Genomic DNA, 13,774 nt, shown 5'->3' on the forward strand with positions numbered 1-13,774 from the left:
AGTTACAAGTCTTTTAATATTTTCACAATGTTAAAACTAAAACCGAGCTCTAGGCTGTGTAAGTAAATCTAGAACACAAAGGGTTAAATAAGATTTCTCTTTAAAGATACAAGAATTTAAGCTTTCCTTACATTTAACAAACTTCACAGAACAGATACTGCAGGGAACAAGCGCCCCCACCCCGCCCCCAGGAAGTGAGGCCGAGCCTGTGTGCTGGGCTCCCCATCGCTGCCTCCAAGCAGCAGCCGGTGGGGCCTGAGGAGGGGGGGCGCTCGGGGCCTCTGAGGGAGCAGAGCGTGGTGGGCCGAGGCCAGCTCACTGAGGATGGTGGGACTGGCCGGAGGCCGTGGCCTGACAACAGTGGTAAACGTGGGCAGACCCGGCCCCTCTGCCCTGGGCTGCCCTAGAGCAAGACACCGGTCTGGGTCCTGAAGCAAGAATTAAGGCTGGAGATTTTGCAGCGGATTCATATTTCGGATTCTGGACCAAAGAACATTCCCAGTTGCAGGTATTACTTGGCAGACAGAGCTGACCTGCTTGTGGTACGAAAGGGCAAGTTGCTGGGTTAAACTTCCCACAGCCTGCGGGCGGACAGATCCAAACTGCCCCTGCAGGAGCGTTCGGCTCTCACCGCCTGGGTGACAGGGGCTCTGGGCCACGCACACCTGCTCGGCTTATCCTGTCTGCCACCCTCCCCCACCCGGCTGGTATGATTCCTAACGTGGGAAAACAGGCCCACCCGCTTCCCCACCCGCCCGAGCTACTGCACTGTCTGCCCATGTGACGAGGCACAGGCTGAGCAAGGTGCCCCCACCTGCTGAGCCAATGTCTCCCTCGGAGCCTGGCCCCGGCCACGAACCACAGTTGTACACAACACACCGCTGCCCCGCGGCACACGCTGCCTCCCTCACTAACCCTGCTGTGTGGCAGGTGTGGACTCTTGTCCCTGGATGACAGGGCTGCAGACGGGGCGAGGCCATCCTCCCCTTGACCCTTGGGGCCAAGCAGGCTCCTGCTGGAAGGGGCAGAGTCTGGGCAGCAGCTTCCCAGGGGCTCCTGTGGGCTATGAAACGTCATTAAAAAACCCCCAATAGAGAACTCGGGCTGCAGAGGCCGATGAGGACCCAGCCGCACTGCTGCGCTGCAATCAGCCTCATGTGATCAACTGCCAGGCCCTGTACTTGGCAAGTGGCACACCGGAGCCGGGGGTCGGGCGGCCCCGGCGGCCTCTCGTGCCTGGTCCTGTGTAGAAAGGTGGTTCTCGTGGACGGACTAGACTTGAGTGGAGCTAATTTTCAAAGGGAGGTTACTGTTTCTCTTCTCATGTGATGAGTTTTTTCATAACAAGTCAGGTAAAAAATTTTGTGAAGATTTTCCTAAGAACCTGCTCCCCCACCCAATGTGCTCGGTGGGAGAGCGAGGCCACCACCCAGCCGAGCACGTGGCAGATCTCAGCAGCCTCCTGTGGCCAAGGCAGCGTGGCCTCCAGGCACCCTGCTGCTGGGACTAAGGATAAGTGAGGAGGTGAAAGGCCGGACATGAACCAGAGTTTTGGCAGAGCCGTGTGCGGTGTGGGGACTGAACACCAGCTTCTACTCCTCGACTAACTCAGAGTCTCCGCCTGGAACCCTTTCCGCTTAAGGCTTTTTGTAAGTTTGACTCCAGCAGTGACAGGTGTGTGTTGTTTTAAATCCACTAGCCATGCTCAAAAAATATTCTTCATGTTTTAATTTTATACAATGGCTAGCAGGCACCTTAGTAACCAGCCAGAAATCAATTCCAACCACCATCAACCCCTAAACTACAGTACCAGGATGGCCGGCTAAAGGAAGGAAACGGGCTGGCTGTGGCCTGACGCGTGCCCGGGAAAGGTGTCTGGCTGACTCTGTCCTAATAAGGCTAACATCCGTGAACTAAGAACAGCGTCACGGGCGGCCGCGGCGGCCTTCACGAGCACCCCTCCCCGATGCGCTGGCAGGAGCGCCCCACTTTCCGGTCCAGTTTCACCATTTTCATGATGGCTTCCTCTCGGCCTCGGCCCATGTGGTCAAACGTACAGTCATGCTGCTCGGGGAGGCGATGTAACATACAGAACACGTAACCTGCAGAAGCGGGAGAAGCAGAGAAAACGGAGGTTAGGGTGGCTTCCAAATGCCCAAAGCCTGGCTCTCACTCTGTCTGGAGGGCGGGAGGGGCACCGCAGTGGGTGGACGGTCACGGCAGAGGCTCCTGCTGCTAAGAGTTTATTACGGAGCCCCTGCCCTCCTCAGCTCAGTGTGATGTCCTTAGAGGCCGACGGGGCATTTGATGCTGCTCGTGCCTGGATGGACCCCGGAGACAGAAGCCAAAGGAGGCTGCTGCTGCGGACACACCTTCCCTCGGAGAGCAGGGGCTCCGAGCTCCTTCCCTCCGGCCACGGGCAGCGGGGAGCAGAGCGCCAGCTCAGCTCTGTCCCTGGAACATCCACCCAGGACACCAGCATTTCTGGGAGGAAGACAGGGAGCAGCCCAAGTGCTGACGTGAAATTACATTCTACCTCCCGTACAGCTAGGGCTTGGGGGATCGTGGGAGAGCTCAAACCATAACCTGCATGTGAAGGGGGCTCTCAAAGGAAAATGGGTTATCTCAGTGCTAGAAAAGGTGTGACATAAAAACAGAGGACAGAACAGAAATGCTGAGCTCCATCATCTCCAAGGGGCCTGATGCTTCTAAACTCCACTTGGCAGGCAGGAGGCTGAGGTCCCGCACTCAGGCTTGGTCCTCTCTCTGGAGCAGGGAGGTCCAAGGGAGACACCGGTGAAGCCGGTAGGAAAAGGGATGGGGAGGGGCTGATGGAGTCCCTCTGATGGGACTAACAAGAGGAGGCTCAGAGGACAGAAGGAACATCCCTGCATCAGAATGTGACTGTTCCCTCCCCTCATCTGATCAACTTCTAGGAAGGCTGGCGGGTACGTGGATGTGCAAGGCGGACAGACACCTGATGTCTCCTGAGCCCTCGCTCTGGGGTAAGAGGTGGTGCTAGGAAGCCCCTGCCAGTGCTGGCTGGCTCCTCATCCATCAGCTGTCTCTCGCCACAGCTCAGGGTCCCACGGGCCTACACCAGGTCCACAGGACCAGCCTGTGGTGCATGTGAACGCACCCCTAAGCCTCCTCTCCCTGGCCTGGAGCAGCCCCCACAGCAGCGCTGCTGCCCCAGGGCTCTCACTCTCCAAGCAGCACCGCTGCTCAGACTTCTGTTCTGAAGCCTAGGCTGATCCTGATGGCCAGGAGGCCACCCCTTGCAAACTGGGAGCCGTTCATCCCCACACCCTCAATTTCTGTTCTTTTCAGAGACAAGGGGTAGAGGCAGTGATTTCAGAAGAACAGCAGAAGTTGGAGCAAAGACTGAATGGCCAGAATGAACGTAAGTTTTGACAGCCCTAACTTTTAAAAATAAACTTCACCCAGAGAACATTCCTTTGCTGCCCTGAGCTCCTGCATGCACAGGGCACAGGGCACGGGGTGCAGGCCAAGCCTGGACCATCCACTGTGTGAGAAAGTGCATTACTCACGGCTCCCAGGGAGAGCTCGGCCATGTTTCACTCTAAATTGGATTGGGTTTAAGGAAAGGAACAGAGATGAAATTTTGTCTCCTGAGAAGCTGAGCTCCCACTTGGTCCAAAGGCAAAGTGAAGATTAATGAGCTCACGTGTTCTATTTACTGATGAGTTCATTACTCGAAGCTATCGAATACCAGCTGCCTTTCTCCTAAGGATTTCCCAGCAGAAGTGTGGACGGCACCCCCCACCTACCAAGCACAGCAATCTTTGTGCAGCAGAGCCCACCTGATGGGGGGGAGCAAGTGTGAGCAGGCATTTTATTCCTAGTGTCTACAGTGAGGGGTGGGAGGACCCCTGCTCCCTCCCTTCCCTTTCTTTAAGATATTGGGGTGATGCAGGGGAATGTCCTAGGGCTTATCTCTCCTGATGAATGGTGCTCGTTGAATAAAAGTAGCAGGAAATGGATTGCCCGTGAAATTTATGTGGACCTGGTTCAGGCTTACATCTCACGAGGCAGACTGGAGCGGAGGGAAGACACTCAGTGTTGTCCTACCCACGCACCCTACCACTCTGCTTAGCTTGCCTTCCAACAGCTAGGGGGCAGCAACTCAGTGGATCTGAGAGCCCCAGGGGTGACAACCACAGCAACTTCCACATATTCTCGCTACCTACCGTCCAGCCCAACACCGCTCATTTCTCTACCAAGTTCTGTGAACTCTATTAAACACACATTAGCACCTGGCACTGCATTTTTGAAAGGTGAAAACCACGGACCAGCAGCTAAGTTTGGGGGTGGTGCTGGTAAGAGGAGGGTCCACAGCATTGTAACTCACTGGGCAATTTGGAAAGCTGGCTTCCCAAGTGGCCAGGTTACTAGAGGCTCAGTGAAGCTCGGTTCCCGCTCCTGTGAGGATCACTCATCGGGAGGAGGTGCCCGCTGGAACTTGTCCCAAATGCTGACAGGTATTACCCACTGACAGCAGCCCATCGACGACGTGCACTGCAGCGTCAGTATTGGGATATAGGAGGGTGGGAATGACTCGGGGAGTGGGACGACCTTTATCCTCGTTTCTTGGTACCCACAGATCTATTTCCAGAAACCAGTGCTAGTGTCATGGAGCACAGGGGATGGCAATTCTGGAGCCTGAGCTGGGTACGGGAAGGTGCCTGCTCCTAACCTCAGTGATGAGCAGGAGAGCACAGGGGATGGCGGCCTCCACCCTGGCCAGGCCGCCCTCCACACCGCTCACCTGAGCCTATAGGGTCTCTCCAGAGAAGGTCAAACAAGGCGTGTCCAGAGGCACAAACACAAGGGACTGGACTGAGCAGCTGCTCTGGCCCAGGCTTTGGTGTTATCACACAATTACTTCCTCTGATTTTAAAGTTACATATCACCTAGTAGGCGTGGCTCAGTGGTTGAATGTCTACCTATGAACCAGGAGGTCACAGTTTAATCCCTGGTCAGGGGATGTGCAGAAGGCAACTGATCAATAATTCTCTATCATCATTGATATTTCTCTCTCAACCTCTCCCTTCCTCTCTGAAATCAATGAAAATATATTAAACAAAAAAAGTTATATGTCAATGTTGAAGTCACTTACTTATTCACATACACACAACCCATATCTATCACTCCCATTAGGCCCCATAGTTCAGCTTCATGCACTTTTCAGGACAAGTCAGTATACTTTTGCTAACGAGAGCTGTACTTGCGTTACCATGCAGTGCTTTGGAGGGATTAGCAGAAATAAAGGGGGGAAGGATATGAGTAAAAGGATGCTGACCCCCAGAGAGAGGAAAACACCCAATGAAAACGTTTTGAAGCTGTGGCCTGCCTGCTAACTGGGGCTGCGCCTCAGCCCTTTCCCTGCCAGGCCACAGGGCCCGTGTCGTGGGGCCCAGGCGACTGGTCTGCGTGGAGCACTGGCCTCGGGGAGGCCGCAGGCAGAGGTCCTTCCCAGCTGCCAGAGGTGTTTCTGGTAAATCTGCACAATACACTCAGGAGCCTGTGCGGGCATGTCTTCGCTCACTGGCACAAAAGCAATTTGGGATGAGCCCTTGACTAAACAGAGAGTGAGGGGAGGCCGCAGCTCTGTGAGCATGTCCCACGGCCCCAGGCTCCGGGCCCCTCTCCGCCTGCCATTACCTGGCACCTGACTGGCCATCGTGGGCGTGGGGAGATGGACACGAGGCCAGACCACAGCAGGTGATACCAGGCAGTGCCCTGGTGAGCTGGGCTGGAATGCCTCCAGAAGGTCTCCAGCAACTACACTCAGAATGAGAGAACCTTCGTTAACTGCGGAGGCAGCAACAGGGGAGGGAGAGAATGCCTGTGCAGACAGCCACCACGGCTGAACCACCAGGGCTCATCCCAGGCCCTGCACATACCTGTGGCTGTGGGCGGCAAGAGGTGAGGAGAGACCAGGAGCTTCCCTGACTGTCATCATCAGAGACACAAATTATGGCATGAGGCAAAAAAGGCAACCTGAGACCTAACTCTCTGTCCCCAAAGGGTCCTCTGTGAAAGAGAAGCGCACACGCCCTGAACAGAGGCCTGCGGGTGCTCGTGGGAGGACAGGCATCTCAGCGGAGGGTGCCGATGGTACTAGCAAGCGTTCTGGACACGGCCGTCCTGACGCAGACCTGGGGCTGGGACCACCGAGCCATTTGCCACACAAACCTGAAGATGCCCAACGTGAGGGCCCTGACACGCATTTCCAGCAGAAAATGGGCCCGAGGCTCATTCTCCCAGGATTCGAAGTTCTGACATGTAGGTTTCTAAAGACGCTCATTTGATGGAAACCAAACTTCTGACCTGACCCTTCAGCTTTTCAAGTGAACACCTGGAAGGCACACAATTCATTCAGACGAGCTCACCCACTGCTAACCCTCACCTCTGCTGACCAGGGTATTCTCAGACGAAGCAATGATGATCAAGAACAATGTGAACAAATGCTGACATTAGGCAGAGATGGCATACACTCAACACCTTGCTCTCAGTGCTTTGAAAGTTGCTGCGATATTTCTGTTTCACTTACTTGTTTACAAAACCCAGCAGCAATGGCTGCCCCAGAGGAGCACCTAGACAGAGGCTCGCCCAGGGCCCGTGGGCAGGCAGGCCTCGGGGCAGCTGAACCACAGCAGGCCTGCCCTGCTGCTCCCTGCCCTGCCTCGCTGCTCCCTCACCCACAGGCCCGGGCAGTGCTGCCCCTACCTTTGGCTGAGGCCCTGGGCCCCCAGGCCAGCACTTCCTTCTAAACCCGAAGAATTAAAGGGGTTAGAACTATCGTTCTCTATGGAATTACCTAAGGGAGACAAAGAAGGGGCACCCAGAATTCACATGCAAAGTCTGAGCCCTTGTCATTTTTATTCGATCCCCCCCAGACTGAAATGTTGCTTTTCGACTTTGTCTTGGATTAAAAAGCACAATTTAAAGTTGACAGAACTGGGCAGCTCTGGACACTTTTGGCCTTAGTTAAACAGCTGTTTCTTTGAAGCGTCCCCCAGTTTGGAGGCCCCCCTTTGAGTCAGGGCAGGGACCAGGGACCAGAAGGCCTCGGCGCCAGTGCTCGGTGTTTGTACCTCACCCTTAAGAAATGTTTTACACTTTCTTGTTCATTTGAATTTCAAATTGTCAAAGGTTCAAGCAGAATCTAAAAATACCAACAAGCCGAAGCCGGTTTGGCTCAGTGGATAGAGCGTCGGCCTGCGGACTGAGGGGTCCCAGGTTCGATTCCGGTCAGGGGCATGTACCTGGGTTGCAGGCACAGCCCCAGTGGGAGATGTGCAGGAGGCAGCTGATGGATGTTTCTCTCTCATCGATGTTTCTAGCTCTCTGTCTCTCTCCCTTCCTCTCTGTAAAAAATCAATAAAATATATTTTAAAAAAATAAAAAATAAAAATACCAACAAGCTGTGGGGCCCCAGGCTCTGCAGACCCACCCACTGGAGTGCAGCCTGCGCTGGCGACACACCCCGTCTGTGCATGGACACGTGGGCACCGAGGCCCGAAAATCCGAGGCTGCTCCAACAGGTGCGCATGTGCTCCAGCAAGCAGATCCTACCCCAGTCCTCCAGAAACGCCCCAGGGGACCTAGGTAAGGACCCCCAAATCCCCACAGGTACCATTTGCTATCTAAAGGGCCCACTTAAGAAATACATGACAAAGACGCCTGACCCATGTGACTGAAATGACCAGGCAAGCTCATTAGAAGAAAAGAGTCACCTTTTCCAGAAGTTCAGTTTCTTAAAGCTCAGGACGGCGCACTGACCTCACAGCTCATTTGTAAGGACCCATGGGGAACAGCAGGCGGCTACAGGAAAGCTTGCTGGAAAGCATTGGCCATTTATACTCCCACCAGCAACAATCCCTGGATTACGCCACATCCACTGACCCAACGCCCAAGGCAGAACTGTAACACAAAAACGCATTCAAAGATCTTCATCAGGCCCAGGGTACAGGCAAAGCAGCTGCAGGTGTTTTGGGAATGGACTGCGTCTACTCTGCATTCTTCTCCACTCCTGGCTTTGCAGGCGGAGGGAAAAGCATCGCACTCCAGCGAACAGCCTGGATCCTGGCTCCTGAGTTGGCTGACAATACTCAGTAGGGCTGGGGGAGGAGATGGGCTAAGGGACAGGTCAGCTGCCCAGAGTGCCAGAACCAAAGCCACAGTGAATTGTCAAGGTGAGCATCGGTATGTCTGTCTTTCAAAGGGAAGGAGAAGAGCCACTCTACTTGACAATTTAATAAAAACCACTGCATCATACTGAAAACATTCTAAAGCAGAAGCAATCACCTGCCCCCACAATTAATTAAAATACCAGTTAGATACAAGCTAAATGTTAGACCAAAAGCATGTGGCAGGAGGCAGACACAGGAGCCTTGTACAAGCACTCGGGCAGCTGTGTGCGCTACGAGAGCAGTCAGCAGTGCGGGGAGATGGAACGGGCCCAGTCCAGCTTAGGGAAGCTCCCGACACCTTTTCTAAAAGTATAAAAACTTCACCACTCTAGGTGTCCTTTATTGTAGTCTCCCCGGACAGCCCCTTTCTTGCAGAAACTCTAATGGCTTCTTTCCTCCCCTCTGTGGGGAATGTGTGCCCTACCCAGTAACGTCCTCTTCCATCACCCAACCCTGGCAGCCTCACTTTACCTGACATTCAGAGAACAAGTCTTCCCACCCTTCATTCTTGCCTCTAAGAGGACAGACTTGTTTGTGCCACTGGGGGTGGCGGTGGGGATGGGTGGGGTCTGGCCAGGGTGGGGGAGGAGGGGTGTCCGCACCACGAAGGATCCTGAGCCATCACTCTGACTAGTGAGGACCCTCCTCTGAGCAAGCCTTTAAGCCCTCAGTGCCCAGGAGAAGGGGCTGGCTGCAGGCTCACATTATGCTAGGCTGTTCTATCTAGGGAAGACATACATTTAAAAACTAAGAGAAAAGAGCTCAAGGCAGCTTTTGCTACTGGAGTAATGACTTGGTCTTTCAAACATCATTTCATTCCAGTAGCTGAGAGCAGGCAGCATTAGTCTCTTGGCACCTGGGCAGTTTTAGGATCTGAAAAACCCTCTGAGGTGCCTGCACTCCTGGCCTCCCGCCATGCCCCAGGAGAATGGGGAAGTCCTGGCAGAGAACTTGTTTCTGGGGGTGACTGTCTCCTCTCAGGCTCCTGAATTGTTTGGCTTCCTCTTTCAGCATTTCCTTATCCTTTGAAAGATTGTCTTCTCTATGCTCCAAGTCAATAATCATCCAAGAGATACAAATCAAAAGGACAAAGAGGTACCATCTCACACCTGTCAGACTGGCTATCATCAACAAATCAACAAACGACAAGTGCTGGAGAGGATGTGGAGAAAAAGGAGCCCTCGTGCACTGCTGGTGGGAATGCAGACTGGTGCAGCCTCTGTGGAAAACAGTAGGGAGTTTCCTCAAAAAGTTCAAAATGGAACTCCCATTTGACCCAGTGATCCCACTTCTAGGAATATATCCCAAGAAATCAGAAGACCCTATCAGAAAGGATATATGTACCCCTAGGTTCATAGCAGCAGAATTTACCATGACCAAGATTTGAAAACTGCCCAAGTGCCCATCAGCAGATGAGTGGATTAAAAAACTGTGGTACATCTACACAATGGAATACTATGCAGCTGTAAAAAAGAAGGAACTCTTACCATTTGCAACAGCATGGATGGACCTGGAGGGTATTATGCTAAGCGAAATAAGCCAGTCAGAGAAAGATAAATATCACATGATCTCACTCATTTGTGGAATATAATGACTATAAACTGATGAACAAAAATAGATCCAGAGATATAGAAGCATCGAACAGACCGCCAAACCTCAGAGGGAAGAAAGAGGAGGGTAGGAGGTGGGGGGGCGGGGGGAGAGGTAAGAGATCAACCAAAGGACTTGTATGCATGCATATAAGCATAACCAATGGACACAGACAGTAGGGGGTGAGGGCATGTCCTGGGGGTTGGGAGTGGTCAGGGAGAGGTCAATGGGGGAAAAAGGAAACATATGTAATACTTTAAACAATAAAGAATTTAAATTAAAAAAAGAAAAAGATTATCTTCTCACACAGAAACGTCTCCTAGAAAACCAGCTCCAAAGATGCAGTGGAGACAAGAGAAAGGGCTGTACCATTTTACCAAGAGCCACCGAGGGCACGGCCTGGGCCCGTGGCTTGGCTAGGGAAGTGTGGCCGATTTGGCCATCCCTGAAAGCTAATTTGGCAAGAGCCAGTTCATCCAAGTCACAAAATATCCAAGTGGCAATGCCACTGAGGGCATCAGACTATAGATGCCATGTGTCTCTCCCCAGAACAACACTTGGGAAAGGAAGGAATACTCCCCACATTTTCTCCAATGGCCTTTCAATCCACATGCTGGGTGGTAGGGGAGCATAAAGACAAAAGCTGGGAGAGACCTATGGCTTAGTCCCACCCCTACTGCTATGGCCAGCCCCTCCACAGGGGACGGGACCCTCCAGCTCTTTCTGGTAATCCAGGGAGGCAGGCACTCGGGCTTTGAGCCTGGAGTCCTGGAGCCCCGTTCAGCTGCACAGCTTTAACAGCAGTGTGGTTGCGGGTAAGCCACGTAGCCTTTCAGAGCCTCAGTTGTGGTCCCTACAAAATGGGGCTATTATGGGCATCCAAGCAGCTGGTGCGCCTGAAGTCCCAGCACCAAGGAGGTTGACTGTTACTGGGGTGGCTCTTTTAGCCATTGTCATCCTGTCCCTTACACAGCATAACTAACACACCTGGCTTCAAGGCTGGGAGGCACCTCCTCCCCTGCTCTGCGCCCCCGTTTACTTCTCAGTCTAGACGGGTTCCCTTCTCCTTTGAGAAGCCGCTACTGACAAGGAGAATGAACAAAGAAATCTTCCTCTGGACATGTGATACACAAGTTTCCACAAACGTCTCTGAACAGACTGTACATGCATGCTAAGTGACAAGCGTTGTAAAGATTTCTGTTGAAGATATGCAAATTGTAGAGAAACCTGATTTAAATATATGAAGACTACACAAGGCAGCCTGAAGAGCTCTCAGTGGGTAGGGACACCATGAAAGGGACTCAAGAACTTTCCAAGGACAGCAGAGCGTGCTTCTTTGCACTGGCGGGGGCTTCCCCGCAGGCATGGCTGAGAATTCTCAAGCCGCTCTCATAAGCAGAGGCAGAGCGCGTGCATTCCAAAGCTCAGCCTCGGCCTGGCGGGTGCTGAGGAGCCCTATGCCTGTTTCCCTGGGAGCCGCAGTGAAAGGATGAGCGGGAGGAAGCAATGGGTTGTGGACACTGCCAACCACCTACGTTTTACCAAACTGTCCAGCACCACGTGCACTTGTCTGATGTGCTACTTTTAAGAATGAAAAGCCCACATGCTTCTTGTTTTCACACCTCCAAAAGGTCATTCTGAGGACCTTAGGAGTATAAGCATGAGTCTCTATTTTCACAAAATTTGAGCTCCAGTGATGGCAAGTCCCACAACTTGTGTGTGTGTGCGTGTGTGTGTGTGTGTGTGTGTGTGTGTGTGTATGTGTATGTGTATTATTGCCTCTACTGTTGTGAGTTTCTTTAGGGCAGGAAAAATACAGGTGAGGCAAAAGTAATTTTACATTTGTGACTACATGAAACACAGAGTTTATTCATGCGGTTACTCAGACAGAAGATTGTTTTAGCTGCAGACATAAGCTCAAATTTTAGGTCAGATTATGTATTATAGATAGTTAACCCTCTCACTGAATGGACAGACCATTCCAGGATTCTAGAGACTTCCTATCTGGGGAGTCGGTGGGGAGGGTGGCTCAGATATGAAAACTTCAGTGATATGAAAAAACACCAGGAATGGAGCCTGAGCACTGCTAATCCAATGAGCCCTTTCAGTTCTCACTGACAGCACCTGGAACGGCTGACAACTCCCATGGGCCCTGTGACATGGGTGCTTTCCTTCTTCTTCTCTGGTAGCTCCTCATCTACTTCCCTTAACATTAGAGAACGATCCAGTGCTGGACTCTCTGTCTCACCACATGCTCTCGCAAAGTGTAATGTTCTAACTATATGTGCTGACAACTGAAATTTCTCTCTACCCAGACCTCTCTTTGGAGTTCCATGACTGTATCCAATTACCTACTTGGTATCTTGGATGTCTGACTTAAGATATCCAAAATGGGACACTTGCTACTACTGCCCCACAAACCTTCTTCTCCTTCAGTATCCCCCATTCTACGAGAATATGGCCACCATGCAATGCCAGCAATGGCTCATGACACAAACCTAGAGTCATCACTGGTATCTTCTTCATTATTACATTCAATTACAAAGTCGTGTGGATGCTATGTCCAAAGATCAAATCCATTCTCTTCTTTCCCTCTCTACTATCACCACCTGGTCAAAGCCCCCAGTGTATCTCTTGTCGAGGCTACTGCACAGTCTCCTATAGGTTGATGCCCAAGTCAAATTCATCCTCTTCACAGCAGTGAAGTGATTCCGCCCACCCCTGTTTGTGATTGGTGACTCATATTTAAACCCTTTCAGTTTCCCGAGAATCAGGGCAGCGTGCTCTTGTTTCTGCTCCTCTTTCGCTCCCCTTGTGCCATTCATTTTCTAGTAACTCTATGCTCTAGACCAGTGATGGCGAACCTTTTGAGCTCGGCGTGTCAGCATTTTGAAAAACCCTAATTTAACTCTGGTGCCGTGTCACATATAGAAATTTTTTGATATTTGCAACCATACTAAAACAAAGACTTATATTTTTGATATTTATTTTGTATATGTAAATGCCATTTAACAAAGAAAAATCAACCAAAAAAATGAGTTCACGTGTCACCTCTGACATGTGTGTCATAGGCTCGCTATCACTGCCCTAGACGCACTGGCCAGCTAATTAAAGTCTTGCTTCTTCAGGCCTGTTTCAATGGCTCTTCCTCAAGAAGACCTTCCTAGTCCCTCAGAGTAGGCTAGAACCCCATTACATGCTTGTAAGGCATCTTGGACTTTTCCTTCCGTCATTGGTCACAATTATAATCGTAAGGTCATCTGTATAATTTTTACATTTAATGTGTTTCCCTGACTAGACTTCATGAAAATAAGAACCATGCTTCCGTGATTTAGCACACATCCCCTATGCCTAGAACAATGTGCAGCTCACTCAAAATACTTCAGCTGAGTGAATGAGTCAGAGGTTGTTACAAACAGACTGTTCTCTGAAGCTCAGGGGACAAGTGAAAGCCAGTTAAGGGCTCAAGTGGCCAAATCCAATACCCTCATCCTGGCCTCAGTAGCATGTGTCTACTTTTCCCTCTTTCCTGAAGCACTTCCCTCTCTCGCCTTCAGCGATGATCAAGCTCCTCAATTTTCCTCCCAATATGGATGGGTGTTGCTCCTTGGAATTCTTGACTGGCTTCTCTTTTAAAACCACCACAGAATGTGGCCTTCCTGCATCTTCTCCATTTATATTCCCTCCTCTAAGTGATCTCATCCAGACCCAGGGCTTCAAGTATAATCTAAATGTTGTCTCTTGAACTTGTTTCCATCCATAAATACTTCCCCTAAACTCCAAGCTCCTATATCCACCTGCCTACATGACAAGCACCTCCAACTAGACTGGCTACTAGGCATCTCGACATGCTCAGGACAGAACCCCCAATCCTCCTGACTCCTGCATTGGCTCATCTTCTCATCATCCCTGTCTCAGCGAGGGGCCCCACCCCCACACAGTCCAGGCCACACCCAGGACTTGTC

General features: G+C 51.6%; 1 protein-coding gene across 1 annotated transcript in view; it reads right to left on the bottom strand.

Annotated features, from left to right (window-relative positions):
- The window catches only part of ZFAND3 (zinc finger, AN1-type domain 3), a 254,518-nt gene continuing 240,744 nt past the window's right edge, over positions 1–13,774 (bottom strand). Inside the window, exon 4 of the mRNA XM_015571879.1 lies at positions 1–2,102. Coding sequence (XP_015427365.1) covers positions 1,948–2,102 — 155 coding nt within the window. The 3' untranslated portion in view covers positions 1–1,947. The remainder of the gene's footprint in view (positions 2,103–13,774) is intronic.

This window comes from Myotis davidii, unplaced genomic scaffold, assembly GCF_000327345.1.
Source record: "Myotis davidii unplaced genomic scaffold, ASM32734v1 scaffold289, whole genome shotgun sequence".
NCBI lineage: Eukaryota > Metazoa > Chordata > Mammalia > Chiroptera > Vespertilionidae > Myotis > Myotis davidii.